Source organism: Pseudochaenichthys georgianus, chromosome 1 (assembly GCF_902827115.2).
Source record: "Pseudochaenichthys georgianus chromosome 1, fPseGeo1.2, whole genome shotgun sequence".
Lineage (NCBI taxonomy): Eukaryota > Metazoa > Chordata > Actinopteri > Perciformes > Channichthyidae > Pseudochaenichthys > Pseudochaenichthys georgianus.
Genome location: NC_047503.1, coordinates 37,274,769 through 37,292,176, shown reverse-complemented (window position 1 = coordinate 37,292,176; position 17,408 = coordinate 37,274,769). Strand labels below are relative to the sequence as shown.

The following is a 17,408-nucleotide window of genomic DNA, read 5'->3' as shown; positions in this document are numbered from 1 at the left end:
GCTCAAAGTTAAACTGCACTTTTAAACATTAAAAGCTAATGTTCAGTTTGAGATATCCCCAAAGTGCTTAAAAGGCTCCATTACAAAACAAGAAAAATACCCAGGGGAGAGTAGAGGGAGAAAGAGAAACCCTCTACAGTAAGTGATTGCACGATGAAATGAAAACTCGGTAGTACAGAGACGCAGCCTGTAGGCGGTGTGAAATCATTTCCTCAGCTCAGCGGGGTTTCTGCATAAGAGACTTTGAGTTAAAGTTTGACGCATTATGTCGGCAGAAACCAGCAGAGAGGAAGGCAGAAATAGTTTGTTCTTGAGGGAATGAATCACTCAAACAATTAAAGCTCTCATGCCTGTGTTCCTGGTGTTACACTAAAGTATATTATTGATATCTGTTCAATATTAGTACACAGGAAGTCCTTTGATATTTGGTTATTTACACTAACATAACCACATCATTTGAGGCATTCACTTTATTACTTTGTATAATTTACAATTGTATTCACTGAGTGAAACAATTGTCATGAAATGTCATAAAATAGTTATAGTATATTATTCCATGATAGATAATAAACCTGTAGATGTGTGTGCACATCTATAAGCAATGGTAGTAATAGATTAGATAGAATGAGTACCTGGTAACCAAATGAAAGTCACCTTTTTATCCACATGTGTGCACAATGTATAAACCATGTGAGAAGTTGTACTCACATTCATATTCACTCTTTCCCTGCTCTTGTATTTTTCCTTCCTGTTTTTTCTCCACATAGTGAACGGTATCTCCATCAGCCAGATCTCAACTCCGAAGTCTACCAAGTCCTCCACTCCGTCCCCCACCAGCCCCCGAACCACCCCCACTTTCAAGGTAAGACGGTATATCACATCTGTCTGTTCCAGCAAGGATCATACACAGACACCAACAACATTAAGATGCATTTAAAACACATTATCTATATGTTTTTTAAAGCATTTACTGTCGGTATACAGTATATTCATATTGCATAACTTCTCATACACATGGCAGAAACATAAGGGAGCAAAAATAGACTCGGAAATCTATCACCATATCGTATCACTGCTGTGCTTGTGCACAATTTCAAGATATAAACACAATCGGACCAGCTCCTCACACCACCAGTCATAAAGTACTACCAATAGTTAAAACCCCACCGGTTACTTTTAAGTTGTTATGGTTGGTCTTAAGCCAGCATCTGTTCTCGTAAAAGTGTCAAAGCTTTACCAGACATACAGTAGCTGTAATAACTCACTGGGTAAAGTGCTGGACTACTGACTCAGTAAATCTAGTTAGTGTCGTAAATCTTATTGTGAATTAGATGCTTGTACAAGACGCATTAATAAAGGCTGCACTTTAAGGTGGGGGATAATGCGGAATTCTAAAAATGATTTTCGGTCTATATGTAGAGACTAACAGCCATGTACTGTATGACCTACAGATCTGTGTCCGCGCTGCAGCTCTAAGATTTATTTTTGGTCGAGTCAGACAGACTAATCTGATTTATTGATGAATAACTCGGTAAGCTGCATGTTAGTCCCAAACTAGTTTCTAACTGCTGCAGCCAGCTGGCAAACCTCCTATCCAGTCAACACTCAGAGGCTTATCCTTATTTGGCTGGATACGAGATGTATATGATTTACTGACAGCTTTTAGGTTCACTGGCAGAGAGCACCAGGATGTCAATGACAGAGCTGCTCACTCTGCACGTTGTCAGGTCAACTAAAGCCACCAGAAGAAGTTATTTATTAGAAATAAAAGCTTTTTTCTGTATCCTGTTTTAAAAGAGATATCCACGGTGTTCCATTTCTACTTTAGTCCAGAGGGCTACTCTTTTAAACTAAATAATATATCCTTACTGTGAGGGAAAGGCATCATGGTGCAGTAAGGGACTGGACACCACTGTACATAATGTAAAGTATAACTGGTCTTTTTTTAATGCTGCATTTATGGCTGACATTTATAAAAAGTATACTGTACAATTCCATAAGATGCTGAAATGCCACTGCTGCAGAAATGAATCATTCATTGGGAGCCATATCGGTTTATTGTGCAGTGATGAGAAGTGGATCATGGAGGAGGATAATCTGTTCCAATATCTGCGGCACCTTGTACACTTTGAAGGGCACACTAAATAGCTCTCATTCACAATTTATATAATACGTTTACTTTAGCACTTATGTACATGTTTTATTGTTTCGAAATGTGTCATGTTTGTGAGCAGCATGTTCAGGCTGTTTTATTAGTAAAGAATACAAATGAACATTTAAGATAAAGACAAACGCATAATCATTGTTTAGCTTTAATTACATATCTTGGGTTTCATTTATGTTTTTAGTCTCCTATTCACGCCATCATTCAAAGCCACGCAAAAGTGACTCAACGATAATACAAGATGTTTATTCCGTGTGCTGCGAGTTTTCTGGATGCTTTTAAAGCCTTCGGTTGCCATAGTGATGTTTGTGTGTGGGTTAGTTTGAGGACTCTATTTTTGTTTCTTTTGGCATCCTGCAGATCCCTCCAACACAGCACACCCCGTCTTCAAATGCAAATGGCTCTCTGAACAACCACCAGGAGCAAAGCAATCCACTCAGTCCAGAGGGTACGTCCTCTCCTCCTTCTCTCCTCTCCTCCTCTTCTATTCTCTCCTCTCTTCTCTTCTTATCTTTACTCCTCCTTCTCTCCTCCTCTCCTCCTCTCCTCTCCTCCTTCTCTCCTCTCTTCCTCCTCTCCTTCTCTTCTATTCTCTCCTCTCTTCTCTCCTCCTCCTCCTCCTCTCCTCTCCTCTCTTCTTATCTTCACTCCTCTCATCTCCTCCTCTCCTCTCCTCCTTCTCATCTATTCTCTTATCTCCTCTTCTCTCATCTCCTCTCCTCTATCGTCCTCTTCTCTTCTATGTCCTCCTTTCTTTTCGCCTCTTCTCTTCTTTCCTCCTTCTCTCCTCTCCTCCTCTCTCCTCTCCTCTCTATCATCATCTTCTCTCTTCTCTTCTCTCTTCTTTAAACAAAAAAACCTCTCCTCCCCCATCCTCTTCTCTCCTCTCCTCCTCCTTTTCTCTTCCATCCTCTCCTCCTCTCTTTTCTTCCTCACCTCCCCCGTCCTCTCCTCTTCTCTTTGAGTCACTCACCTGATCTGTAGAAGTGTGTGTGTGTGTGTGTGTGTGTGTGTGTGTGTGTGTGTGTGTGTGTGTGTGTGTGTGTGTGTGTGTGTGTGTGTGTGTGTGTGTGTGTGTGTGTGTGTGTGTGTGTGTGTGTGTGTGTGTGTGTGTGTGTGTGTGTGTGTGTGTGTGTGTGTGTGTGTGTGTGTGTGTGTGTTGAATACATAACATTGCTGCTCGCTTCCCTACATGCCAATGGAGGACTTTTTGAGATGTCTGTGTGCATGTTGACGCGTGTGTGTTGTGTTGCTGCAGTGTGTAGTCCCCTAATGCAGCTGGTTGAGTTCCTGCAGAGCTCTATTAGTTTGATTAAATAAGAAAGCCTCTTGCCTGTTGTAATCCCTGCCTGTCCTCAGCAGTTAATGGGAACGGCTACCCGCCTGCCTCTGCCATATCTGAGAAATACAAGATTGGGAAGGTCATCGGAGATGGGAACTTTGCTGTGGTCAAAGAGTGTGTGGAGAGGTAGGTCGTGCAACACATTTACTCCCACTCAGTATGCATGATCGCACCGCAGGGCCCCGTGTCGTGCAGCTTAATGAGACGAGATGTGTGGGTACTGCTGCATCAGGGTGTTAACATCCTAATGACAGGCATTGTGGAATCAGAAACATCCCACAGATTGAACCCAGCAGTGATTAGCATTTACATATCTGAGTCACACCCAGCAGACAGGGGAGAGGATGAGGAGAAGGCCTCTGAAGTGTGTGATAATAATAATAATAATAATCTGATGAGCCTGAGAGGCTCCCTGAAGGGTTCCTTTTAATCCAGTTTGCAGTTTACAAAAATACATTGTGTGTATCATTGAGGCCTAAGGAACACTTTGAGTTGATATCCTTATTCAGAAAAACATTTACAAAGCAAAATATTCTGTAGGTCTACCATACTAGCTCTCTGGGTGTTCAGTCACATGGTCGTGAATACATCTCTATGCTGTGTTTCAGAGCTAAACTGTTTCAAGGTGAATGAACATCCATATACGCTCAGATTCTTTAACTTCTATTTCTTATACTTATTAAGTCAATCCACATGTTCTCTTCTCTGTTGGTGCACTACTAAAAAGTGTTACCAGTGATGGTTTATTGGAGTATTGTGTAAATGATAAGCTTGTCCATAGATACATGCCTAATCCTGTGTGTTTTAGAAAGCAGGAGATACAAAAAAAACACAGATTCGCTATTTTTTTTTAAAAATGTTTCCATGGCAACACTAGTTGTCAATAACTCTAAAGCACATGTGTCAAACTCAAGGCCCGGGGGCCAAATCAGGCCCTTGGTGGACTTAATTTCGGCCCGTGATTCGGGATCCTTGTGGATAGCAGGGTTGTCCGGCTCGACCGGCTCCGTTGGAGATCGCGGTCGTTTACGCTGACTTGTGAGAAATCTTTCCATTTTCGATCTTGTTCACATACTGAGAATTATAACAACATTAGCCAAGTAACAGTTTGTGCTTTAACTTACAACGACCCCTGATAGATCTCGCGAGAATGTGTATACATACATATAGTACATTTCCATAACAAAACAATGGGGTTGCTAAGCCGTTGCTAGGCCAGTTGTTGGGGTTGCTATCATTACTATTAGATCTGGCCCGTCGGTATATTGCACACACACCTTCACTCAACCCTGAGGATCTCCTCCGCTCAGAGCCTGAGCCCAAACATTGATGAACTTGCACCCAAGATGAGATGCCAAGTATCTGCTTGAACTAGCAGCACAGAGCAGCACACTGAGTTTCAATCTCTTGCACTTTTTCTCTCACAACAACAGGGCATGTTTGTTTTTTTCTTTGAGGGGAATTGTTTTGTTGAAGCTGTTGTTGGCCTGTGGAGAAATGTAATCATAAGAAATGACTCCGGAAAAGCTGCAGATAGAGCCATAAGAAATGAATGCAACTGATTATTTAATGTTTAATGTTGTTTTTATAGGCACTAACTTAAGCTTAGTTAGTTCCAGGTTTAATATGTGCAATAAGTTCATTTCAAAACGTTCTGCAATAAACATTGAACCAGTCCGACCCTCGACTAGTACCCATTTTTTTTATTTTGGCCCACTGTGTATTTGAGTTTGACACCCCTGCTCTAAAGGGTCCCTCAGAGTCGAAGAAAAGGCGGTCGATGTTTCTTTTGTGTATTGTCTGGTTGACTGTTTGTGTGTTTGTTGAGATAACAGTAACAACTTCTGAAACTATTTTTAATCAAACTATTACACAAACTATTAACACTTTAATGTTACATTTGTGTGAAGGCTCCGTATCAAAAAAAGCAGATACAAATGTTATTTGTTAACATCCTTGGATTGATTAAAGTGTAACTTTAAACCTCCAGCGGATGAACTTCTCATCTTGCTGCAGTGGTGTAGAAATATACTCCGAGTGTTGCAGTCCACCATGAGCTCACTGTTTGGTTAGTGGTGTAACAGAGCTAACTGACCTCACCCAGTATCTCTGATGGGAGCAGAGACAAACCTGAAACCTTTGACCTGAGAAGTGAAACCCTGTTCCTCCTGCTGGTGTCCAGTTACTCGTGCAGCTATCATACCTTTCCAATATCTGCAGCGCTGCTCCTGCTAACTAACTGAAGCTCTCCTGTGAGCACTTGATTTGAATTATAGATGTTGTTGCAGCTTTAGTGTTGTTTTTATTGTTGCCACTAATTGCACTGTTTCTGTTCAGGTCCACCGGAAAAGAGTTTGCATTGAAGATCATCGACAAGGCCAAGTGCACTGGAAAGGTCTTTCTCACATTTCTCGTCTAGTGTGTATTTCTTTCAGACCCGTAGATGCACTTGTAAGGTTCATGTGGGTTTCACTTTGCACTTTGCACTTCACTTTTGCCTGTGTGTCTCTGATCCTCTTAGCCCACACAGTTCAATTAGGTTTTATTCATCACCCAACTCAAATGATCTTCACACTTTCACCCACAATGACACACACTGAATCACACACACTGAATCACACACACTGAATCACACCCACTGAATCACACCCTTGACATGGATACCGATTCAGTCAACAATGCAGACACTGGGTAAATCCTGTTCACTGGAGCATAAAGTAAGTGGAAATGTTTGTCTTGGTGTGTTTCCAGGAGCACCTCATAGAGAATGAGGTGGCAGTGCTGCGGAGGGTGAAGCACCCCAACATCATCATGTTGATCGAGGAAGTGGACACTCCTTCTGAACTCTACCTGGTGATGGAGCTAGTGAAGGTGCAGTAGAGGATGCAATGGCAATGCAATCATCATTTCTCAGCTGGGTATCATCTGTAATCTCTGGTAATGTTGGCACAGGGCGGAGATTTATTTGATGCCATCACGTCCTCGGCCAAGTACACAGAGAGAGACGCCGCGGTGATGGTGTACAACCTGGCTGCAGCTCTGAAGTACCTGCACAGCTCCAACATCGTCCACAGAGACATCAAACCAGAGAACCTGCTGGTATACTTTCACACTCACGTTAGTTTCTTACATACACATCCAGCTGTTCTGTGCACTGAGCATGTCATTCTTTGTAGGTGTTTGAGTATCCAGATGGCACCAAGTCACTGAAACTGGGGGACTTTGGCCTGGCCACGGTGGTGGAAGGACCGTTATACACTGTGTGTGGAACGCCTACATATGTGGCTCCAGAAATCATCTCGGAGTCAGGGTAAGATACATTTTTGGGAGGAGAAGGCTGTGAGGGGCTTTCAGTCAGTGGCGGTTCTAGACCAATTTGACTGGGGGGGCCACTGGGGGGCCAGTTATTTTCTGAGGGGGGCACAATAAATGCAGGACGAAAAAGAGAACTAGACAGTATGAAGTAATTGCGTATAAGAAAACAATGCAATACAGTTATTGGTATTTGTTTCAGTACACTTATTATTTCAGATATATCTTATAGTTATTACTGTTAGCTTCAGCTTAAGTTATAGTGCAATGTTTGCACTAACACATTTAACATTTAAAAAAAAAAAAAAAAAAAACTTTTCATTGTTAGGGGGGCCACTGGCTCAGAGGTCAGTGTCAGGGGGGCACTGGGCCCCCCTAGAACCGCCCCTGCTTTCAGTACGTACTGTAGATATGTAGATTTCACCAGGGATGGTGCTTGTTAAAGAGTGACATGTATGTTTGTACTCGTCTAATATTGTACATGGAACAGATGTTTCCATTTACACCAAATCAGGTATAGGGTTCAGGTGTGTTGTAATTATCCACAGAGGATTAGAGGGAGATTGGTATATTGTGCATATCAGGTTGTTACGGTATAAGTACTTCCATAACATTGCAGTACATTGACAACTTTGTGTTTGCCAACTGTCAAAAGGTTGAACTTTGTTTTAAGTTGTTTCATGTACAATCAGCGATCTACTGCATCTCCTCCACTGAGATAATAAATATGGTTTGCCTTTCCTGTCGCTCCTCTCTTCACGCAGTTATGGTCTGAAGGTGGATATCTGGGCTGCAGGTGTCATCACCTACATCCTCCTGTGTGGCTTCCCTCCATTTAGAAGGTACTTAAACTCATATCATGATGAGATATAATAGCTTATTTTAATTATGCATTTTAACATAATAAAGCGTAGGTGTGGATATCTATTATTATTTGTGCAGTACAGTGCTGTTTTTTCACAATGCCATGTGTTCTGAGTAATGTTATTAATGTCTGTGTTTTTGTGTGTCTTTCTCATGCAGTGAGAACAACATGCAGGAGGATCTGTTTGACCAGATCCTTCTGGGGCGACTGGAGTTCCCCGGCCCTTACTGGGACAACATCACTGACTCAGCCAAGGTTAGCCCTACACACATATACTGTACACAAAAACACACACAGTGTTAAAAAATGGCTATGATACATGTTGATGCCTAACCAAAACACAATGAATTATGACACTTCTCTGTGGAATATACTGCTGTGCTGATTGGGAAGGGGTTACTGACTAATGGCTGCTGTCTGCAGAAGGACACAGAAACCCTCTACATGAATGTCATGTATTAAAGTGGCAGCCCTCTCAGCAGGCAAAAGCTAACTGCTAATTAAACCCACGGCTGATAGACGTGCTGTTACAGAGACTTGTCACTGCAGACAGGTGCACTCTCACACACACACACACACACACACACACACACACACACACACACACACACACACAAACTCACACACACACACACACACACACACACGAAACTACACACAGTGATGGAGCAGTGCAGAGGAACATTTTTACAAAATACTAAACAGTTTTCTTTTACTTTCTTGTAACATATGAACATTTTCATTCATGTTGATTTTGATTAAATGCTATAATATGACAATAGAATCATGATTTTTCTTCATGACGTACTGTTCTTTTTACGAGTTTAATAGCATACTATTGCCTTAATGTATATGAATATATTATGGCATATTACTTTTTTCCATTATAAGACATTTCTTTGTGTTATGTCTTACTATACTAAAAGACTGTACAAATATTGATGCACCTTTAACTTCACATATTAGGTACACTATGACCTTTTTCTAAATACTATGCTTAGACTTTTTCTGAATATGTTATGTAATACTCTCAGACTTTTCTAAATGACGTTCATGACATACTATACTTGTCTTCATGACATTAGGAAAGTATGTTTGAGTTGATGTGCTAACCTGCGTTGTGTTTGGCTGCAGGAGCTGATTGGGAAGATGCTGCAGGTGAACGCTGAGGCTCGGTACTCGGCGCAGGACATCCTCTCCCACCCTTGGCTCACGGTATTTCACCTGTTCATCTCTGTGGTTGCCTGCTCGCACGACTTCAGCGTCTGTCATTTAAGATGAGCGGAACACCATGGTGCCGCTTAACCTCGATGCTTGTTTGTGTGTATGAAGGACAAGGCAGTGATGGAGAACAACATGAAGATAGAGGTGACAGGTAAACTGAAGACGCACTTTAACTCTGCGCCCAATCAAAACCACACCTCGGCCGGGGTGTCCGTCATCATGGTAAGCACCTGGACACATTCAAAGTGATGGGAGTAATGTTATCTTTTGACACACTTTTTAGATTCATTCCTTTTCATAGTGACATTCTTGAGATTGTTAACTTGTCGTGACCTCTTTAATCTGCAGTATTAAAGTGTTAACACGGTACTTGACGAGGTATTTGAAACATGTCTGGCCCACCTCCAAGCATGTACTGCACTGTGGTGGATGTCTGACCCACATACAGAAGATTGAGCTCACTTTATATGAATCCTGCGCCTACTTAATCAGCGGGCCAAGAATATCTGACCTCAATCATCGTCCAACATCAAAGACAACTCATGCTGCTGTAAACATGTCAGACAGGGCTTTAGAGAGGGAGAGATGTGAACACGTGGACAGGGCAGAAGAGTCGCATCCTTCCTTCCTGTTCGTCTCCAGCCTCACGTTCATCACTTCCTCTTGTACGGTATCCTCATCCCATCAGCCCTCTCTTCTGTCTGTCTGTCTGAAAGCAGGAAACGGGGGAAGGGTAACGTCTCATTAGAGATCTGATCTGACCCTCCCATCTTGTTGTAAATCTCATTTGACAGTTTGAGATGTAAACGCGGGCCCTGGCCTCGGCCCCTCCTCCTCCTCTCCATCCTCTTCCTCCTCCCTCCTCCTCCTTCTCACCCCTCCCTCACACCCGACCCAGGACCAAAGGGGACGCCTGGAGCTGAGAGCCGGGTACACACTTCATACCCCCCCCCTCCTCCTCCTGCTCCCTCCTTCCTTCCCAGCATCGCCTTTCCCTTCACCCACTTCCCTTCATCTATAAATCTCCCCCTTCCCTCCCTTTCTCTTCCTTCCTGTCTCTTTCTCAGCCTCCCCCCCCCCCACCAGCTGCAGTAACCGCTCTCAATAACCAGCTGATGTGGATCTGACTAACTCTCGCTGTGTCCTGGATTTACCCTTCCTGACTGTTTTCACACTTTTTCTGCTCCTTCGTTTTCATTTCATTCCATTTTTATCGATCACAAAACTTTTGTGGCGAAAATCATCATCGGTGTTTTGAAGGATGTGTTTATTTAATCACATTGTCTTTGAGAAGGACAATGAGCATGTTTACAGAGCTAACACAAAAGCTGCTTTTATTTGCCTCACTCTCTGCCATTCATCGTTTGCTTGTCATCTAATTTAAAATAGATTTTCATAAACCTACTTCCTGTGGGTCCACAAAGCTGTAACTGGTTGCTCAGCAGTTTCATATTAGTGGTGCTCTGCCGCCACCTTGTGGAGGAAATTAAGAACTGTTCAGTGGTGTATTTGGCAGAGATGGATGCAAACCAATGTGGCGTGATTGCGTCAGAAACAAGATTCCCCTGCTTTTTAAAGGACAGGGCTGACATTATTCTATATTTTACCTGTCAACAAATCCTATTAAACGACCAAATGTTAGTCCATCTACCTTCTGTTCATCTCAGCCACAAGTCAATAGGTTTCTATGGAAGATATGAAACTCTGAAAGTGGGCCATAAATATAAAGTTTCACCTTTTTAAAAGATTCAATGATCTTCAAATAGCTGAGCAAGCTTTAAGCATATTTGACCAACACAGAAGCAAATGATTAAGGCATTTGTTAGGGACTCTTATCAAAAGAGGATTATTATATATTTGGTGCTATAGCGAGTATTCACAGCAGCCAGTTGGTGAATATAGGATTGAGACAAAATAACCTTTAGTGCTCATGTTTACCGAACATACATTTTTGGAGCTCTTTTTTAGAGTGGAATAAGCTATTTTGGGCACAAATGCAAAAACAAATCCTCATCGGTTTTCGTCTTCTGTTGACAATCAAAATAGAATAATGCCAGTCTTATCTTTTCAAACTAAACACATGTAAATTGACCCTTACCGCTGCTTTCTAATGAGTGGTATAGCTTTGCACTAACAGACACGTGTCTCAGCCTGATTTACAGAAAGTCTCACAGTTTGTTCCAGCTCAGTCTTCTCAAAAGCAACCGGCCAAACTAAATTATGATTCAATGTTTAGTTAGCACATCAGCACTGAGCTGGAACAACAGCTGTGCACCGGGCCGTCTTGCTTGTTGTGTTGACTTTGTTTTGTGAAGCTGTGAGTAAGACTAGTCTCTGTCCCGTTGTGCTTCTCCCCTCTCCCTGCATTACGCCCCTCAGAATTAGCTCCAAGGCGCTGGTATGTACTAACACTGAACGCTACGCCTGCTCTGCTGCTCAGACTCAGCAGCACAAGGGCAAATGAGAAAAATAAGTATTCTACTTTTCTCTCCCATTTGTGAAGACATAATTGGCTATATCCGATACAAAAACACCAAGTATTTATCTGTTGAATTCAAAAGTGAAAGTTGAGTTTCTCCTTTGCCCTTCCTCTGCACATTAGCGGTGATGATCTGATGTTCCTCCCTATGGGGTCAGTCTGCTGTGCGGATATCATAATGATTTTTTATTGAATCATCTTTCAGTCATTTTTGTCCATTTCCATTAGCTTGTCTCATTGTGTGTGTGTTGTTCATTCATATAAATCATAAGACAGCAGTTAATGATTGTAGGAATTAAAAGAAAACATTGAGTTGATTGAATCCCATTTTTTCAAAAGCTTAAATGTAATTTGAAAAATAGCTACAGTTTAGTTTTGGCAAAACAAATCTTAAGTTCCAGGGAATGTGCTTGATGCTGTCGGACCTGAAAAGACTTGTGCAATCAAATTGAGATATAGTGATGCAAATATATTGAAGAACAAGAAAATATATACATATTAAATATGAAAAGGTACAACTGTACAGCTAGAGCAGGGGTGTCAAACTCAATTTCATCGCGGGCCACATTTGCATTAAGGTTGCACTCAAAGGGCCGGTTGTAACTATATAAATATATAATATATATATAAAATAATGTAGCCTATTATATTACATTATTGCCTCTGAATTGGATTAGTATCGGATAGGATAATAACTTAGTAATTAACTACGTCTGAAAGCAGAAGTCTCTTCAGTGCGCACGTCACAAAACGAGATGCATTGTGGGACATGTAGTTTATGGGCAACCTGCTTCTGTAAAGTGGCATGTAACCGTATAATAAACGTATTGTATTCTTTGCAAGCTCTTGCGGGGCCACATGAAATGAAGTCGCGGGCCGGATTTGGCCCCCGGGCCTTGAGTTTGACACCCCTGAGCTAGAGTATTATTCCCACATCAGGAAATCACGAAAGGATTATTTAAAGGCGGCTAAATGAATACAGTGCAGCTTGATCCACAATAGGCTATCTGTGTGATATGATTGGTGTTGTTGGAGCTTCCTGCTGCGTGAGGATCGTCTGATAATCCTCCGTCTGTCTCCTCAGAGCACGGCTCTGGATAAGGAGACCCTGCAGCTCGCCTCCCGCCTCCCTCGGCCTCAGACTCTCTCGTGTCCTCCCTCAGCGGCTGGAGACACCGTCCCTCCTGCAGTCAAACCAGCGTCTCCCACCAAACGGGCATCACCTGCCAAAAAAACTAAACCCTCCACGCCTGCTCGAGTCAAAGCACCGAACACCGCCGCTGCTGTGCCTGATGCTGCCTCTCCCTCTGACCCCCCCTGCTGTCTGTCCCTGCCTGACGGAGATGATGCCCCTCCCTCTGCTCCTGTGAGGTCCAATCATATCTCCTGTTCTCCCTCTGAAGAAACTCCCCCTGTTTCCTCTGATCCCGAGATAAGCACATCTGCTGCCCCCGGCTTCTCTCTCCAAACTCCCTCCCCCTCTGGCCCACCTGATCTGTTCACCTGCAACTCTCCCTCCTCACCCGTCTCCTGCCCTTCCCCATCATCACCCAACAATCCATCCTCCCTTCCCCTCTCTTCTCCCTACAAACAGGCTTCTACTTCTCCCTCTTCTCCCACTAAGCCTGCCTCTCTTTCTGCCTCATCTCCCACCAAACGAGTCTCTCCCTCCTCTCCTACCAAAGAGGCAACATCCCTCTCTTCCTCTCCCACAAAACCCTCCTCTCTTTCTCCCTCTTCTCCCACAAAACAAGCCCTTATTCCTCCCTTTTCTCCCGCTAAGCCTGCCTCTCTTTCTCCCTCATCTCCCACCAAACGAGTCTCTCCCTCCACTCCTAACAAAGAGGCAACATCCCTCTCTTCCTCTCCCACTAAACAATCCTCCCCCTCCCCAGCCTCCCCCATCCAACAGGTCATTTTATTCCCTTTCTCCTCCCCAACCAGACAGGAGCCTTCCTCCCCGTCTCCCATGCATCCCACCCTGTTTCCCTCTCCTCCCTCCACACCTCCCAGATCAGCCTCCCCCGCTGACCCTCCCTCTCTGAGCCCTGTAGCTGCTGAGGAGCCGATGGAGATTTAAACGGTAGCTCCAATGTAACCTCTCACTCCTTTTATTTCCACGTGTCCGTAAACGTGGAGCATTTCCAGTAGCTGTAAACTGAGCCAGTGACTGCTGTCCCTTTCTCTGTCCCTCTTGTCCAGCTCATGTTCAGAGACACATGTTCTCTCAGTGTGTTGTGACTGTATATATATTTGTATTTATTAATGGAGGATGAGGAGAAAGGGAATGAAACCGAGTGGTTTGTGTTTAGAAGTCATGCATTACTGTGTAACTTAATGTGAATTATTTTTGTTTATTTATCGTTATCCCATTGTGACTTGCCTGTGGCTCTTTTGTGAATAGACCACCACACAACTGCTTTAGAAAGAGACGGGAGAGTAATTCTACATTCAAAGTATATCGGCATATCACATGTCTGAACGTACTAGCCTAGCGTCCTGTAGTGCAACCCGGATGTAACCACTATCAGTTTGTGACAACCCCCCCCCCCCCATATGGTAACCACAGATTTTCCTATAAAGTGTTACAGTACATTACAGTAGGTCGACAACATGTAGTTAATACCTACCAAATGAATACAAAGGAGTTAGTGACTGTGTCTGTCCGCAGAGGTTCCTGACCTTTTTGGCTTGAGACGCCTAAACATGTACGTGTCTACTTGTGACCCCTTGTTATGAGTTCTCTGCTTTTGGGCCACTCCTACCAAAGATTCAAATTATTTCTATTCGAATACATTTCAAGGCCTAAAAATGATTCTTCTTGCAAAAGGTAAATATCAGGATGAAACATTACGATTGTGTTGCTTTCCAATCCTGCTAGTCATCTCCAGCCCCCTCAGGTTTATCTTGTGACCCCCCAGATATCATACAATAAGAGGTTTATGTCACCATCACAATACAATGGAGGATTTGTGTTTGTGGGGCCTGCAAGATTATTTTTAATAGTACAGATTACAATTATTTGTAGTGAGATACCAGGACACAACATGGAAATGTAATTTTCAATAATACTGATACGAATAAAAGTCTCCACCTCCAATGCATTAGAGTCAGAGCTGTACTTATTCTTCAGAGAAACATATGTAAAAAACAAGCTCATGTCCGGACAACGCTGAAAAGAAATGCCAGTATGTCTTGCTTTGTTTTACAGAAGTTAATTTGTGCATCAACTCTAACTCATGCATCAACGTACTGTTTGTATTATTTCATGAGAACACTAGTTGTACATATTGTGAAGAACTTTATTTGTCCACCTGAAACGTAAGGTGTGTATTGCCGACGTGTGTCTGAGCATTTAATGGCCATCAATTTCATACAAAAAACAGCTGTACATAAAAATAGATCCATTCGACATAAAACCATATATAATATTTTTGTTTGAATGAACTGGGATTTTCAAAACTAGAATGCTTTCTGCTGCAACTTAAACACAAGATGTTTATAGCAGTTGATATAACGGACAGCGCTGCACTGTGTATTAAAATAAGTCGACCCTGTTTTTCCAAATACTCGCAGTGGTTTAGATTTGTTGGATTTATGCGAATTAATGTGTTGTCAAGGTTACGGTTGTGCCTGACCACTTGCTAACAGCTCATTACTTAATGCCATCATCAAAACCAGCCCAGCTGCACGCTGGGGTTTAAGTTAAGTGTTTTTGTCGTGTACCCGTGTTAAACTGCGCTAGTAGGGCTAACTCCTTTATCTCTTCAGGACTCCCAGCTGCATGCATACACTTCCTGCCTCCCTTTAAGACAGAAACCCTCTCACACAGTCAAGTTGGTACATTTAGCTTCCTCTTATGTATATGTAGGTACAGGATTTTCATATGCCGTTTGTAAAGGGAAACATTTGTATGGAAAGACAGTTTTAAAAACAGGTTTGTCATCTGTGTCAAACTGCAGAAATGGTTTTTATTAGGCAAAGAGCGGCTGCTTTTAATGTCCCACTGTTTTGAAACAGAAGAAAGGCAAACGATGCAATAAAGACTTCAAATGAATGTTTGTTTGTGAATATGTGTGTGTCCAGAAGGTGGCCACTAGAGGGTGCTATGCAGTCTTCAATGCGAGAAATACACTCATTCAAAGGACGATTCAAGTTATAAAATTCCATTTTATTGTCAGAACTCGGCACACAAAACACTCAAATTATTGCAAAAATAATGTTTGTTGATAGACAACAGTAGTTCTCATTTAACTGTCGTTTCAAACCACATCAAAGCGCAAACTTTAAAGGAATGTTCCCCGAAATCTAAAGGATACAAGTGGACGTTTCATTTAGCGAAGACCAAAGGAATATGCCATTTTAGTGCTGAATCACATCTTAAGATAATCACTCATCCTGTGATGAAATGGAGAAAAGTCCTTCCTGTCATTGAACGTCTCACTCTGCTGTCAGCAGCTTTGGAGACATGACTCAAAGAAGACTTTACAGATGATTCTCGTTACTCAGGCTTTCACAAACAATGATCAAGATTCCCATTTTAGAAAAAAAGATTCACTTTTTGCTTCTTCAGTCATTGTAGAAAGAAAAATCACAATCCTGGACATGTTTTCCGAACATCCTTCTTTATCATCACTGGATGGGAAGTTTAGAAAGTATTAAATTAAGTGATACATCTGCACTGATATGTTTTAAGTGTGTAGTGAGCCATGCACAATCTCTTAGCAGGTACAAAGGAAATGGAAATTTTAAATATGGAGGACATACATTTAAACAGAATATATAGATATTTATATATGTATGTATATTCCCTCTTTGTTTATCCTTCTATCCAATACATTTATTATTTATTCAAACACTTCATATCTAACGGCAGTTTTGCCAAAAAAGAAGTTAAAACATGAATGACAGCTTGATAATTATTCCCCACATACACACCTACAGAAAGAAAGATAATCACTCACCCTAAAGTACACAAATATTTGGATTTTTTAAGTAAAGAGAAAAGGTTCTCACTAGCTCCCAACAAATCCGCCTTAGTTTTCCGGAGGAGATGAAAATAGACTCTTACAGCTAAAAATAGATTTGTTTTAACCGTACAGTAACATAACCCCCACCCTGTGAATTATATGAAAGTTTCTATCTGATCTACAAAATATAGCAATGCCCTTTTTAAAAATAGTTTTGATTTGTTTACTTTAACAGGACAGTTTTTTGTTTTCTTCTTTCATTAAAATACATTCAGGGTACAGACAGAGTGGCGCCTTTGAGAAGTTCACACTCAGTAGCGGGTCTGGTACTCGTGGTGCCATCTGTTGAAGTCGTTGTAGAAGAGCACGATGCTTCCAGAGGACATGCCGGTGATGATGCACCTGAGAGGAGTCAGGAGGGGACATCAGGAGGAGAGGAGGGGACATCAGAAGGAGAGGACATCAGGAGGAGAGGAGGGGACATCAGGAGGAGAGGAGGAGACATCAGGTGGAAAGGAGGGGACATCAGGAGGAGAGGAGGAGAGGAGGGGACATCAGGAGGAGAGGAGGGACATCAGTAGGAGAGGAGGGGACATCAGGAGGAGAGGAGGGGACATCAGGAGGAGAGGAGGGGACATCAGGAGGAGAGGAGGAGAGGAGAGGAGGAGAGGAAGAGAGGAGGGGACATCAGGAGGAGAGGAGGGGAGGAGAGGAGGAGAGGAGAGGAGGGGAGGAGAGGAGGGGAGGAGAGGAGGGGAGGAGAGGAGGGGAGGAGGGGACATCAGGAGGTTTAGTTTCAAAGTGAGTTTTTTTCATTTGAAGTTGAATGCAACATCGTGAGCCACATGTGAACGCTGTTGGCGTAGGGAGTGGTGGTGAAACGATACGAATCCGTAACTATCCTTTTCGATGATTAATCTTCTGTTAATGGACGAATACATTTATAATGTCAGTCCTCAATAAATACAAGTACATTTCACTTAAATGCTTTTGACGCTGATTTTATCAATATTTTGAATGCTGGAATTTTATTACGATTTCGATTTGACTTG

General features: G+C 42.4%; 2 protein-coding genes across 6 annotated transcripts in view; one reads left to right on the top strand and one right to left on the bottom strand.

Moving 5' to 3' along the window:
- The window catches only part of dclk2a (doublecortin-like kinase 2a), a 50,582-nt gene extending 35,139 nt beyond the window's left edge, over nucleotides 1-15,443 (top strand). For 2 of the 5 annotated variants that reach the window (XM_034086116.1, XM_034086094.1), the window contains exons 6-17: nucleotides 768-862; nucleotides 2,525-2,612; nucleotides 3,527-3,632; nucleotides 5,844-5,901; nucleotides 6,258-6,377; nucleotides 6,459-6,605; nucleotides 6,683-6,816; nucleotides 7,583-7,660; nucleotides 7,842-7,938; nucleotides 8,818-8,898; nucleotides 9,016-9,129; nucleotides 12,471-15,443. In XM_034086116.1, the coding sequence (XP_033942007.1) occupies nucleotides 768-862; nucleotides 2,525-2,612; nucleotides 3,527-3,632; nucleotides 5,844-5,901; nucleotides 6,258-6,377; nucleotides 6,459-6,605; nucleotides 6,683-6,816; nucleotides 7,583-7,660; nucleotides 7,842-7,938; nucleotides 8,818-8,898; nucleotides 9,016-9,129; nucleotides 12,471-13,466 (2,114 nt within the window). In that variant the 3' untranslated portion in view covers nucleotides 13,467-15,443. Of the gene's footprint in view, nucleotides 1-767; nucleotides 863-2,524; nucleotides 2,613-3,523; nucleotides 3,633-5,843; nucleotides 5,902-6,257; nucleotides 6,378-6,458; nucleotides 6,606-6,682; nucleotides 6,817-7,582; nucleotides 7,661-7,841; nucleotides 7,939-8,817; nucleotides 8,899-9,015; nucleotides 9,130-9,701; nucleotides 9,796-12,470 lie in introns of those variants that run through there. The other 3 variants (XM_034086102.1, XM_034086085.1, XM_034086111.2) reach the window with 2 other exon arrangements.
- A 93-nt stretch (nucleotides 15,444-15,536) lies between these two features.
- lrba (LPS-responsive vesicle trafficking, beach and anchor containing) overlaps nucleotides 15,537-17,408 on the bottom strand; it is a 185,724-nt gene continuing 183,852 nt past the window's right edge. The window contains 1 exon segment of the mRNA XM_034086063.2: nucleotides 15,537-16,758. Within this exon segment, the coding sequence (XP_033941954.1) occupies nucleotides 16,668-16,758 (91 nt within the window). The 3' untranslated portion in view covers nucleotides 15,537-16,667.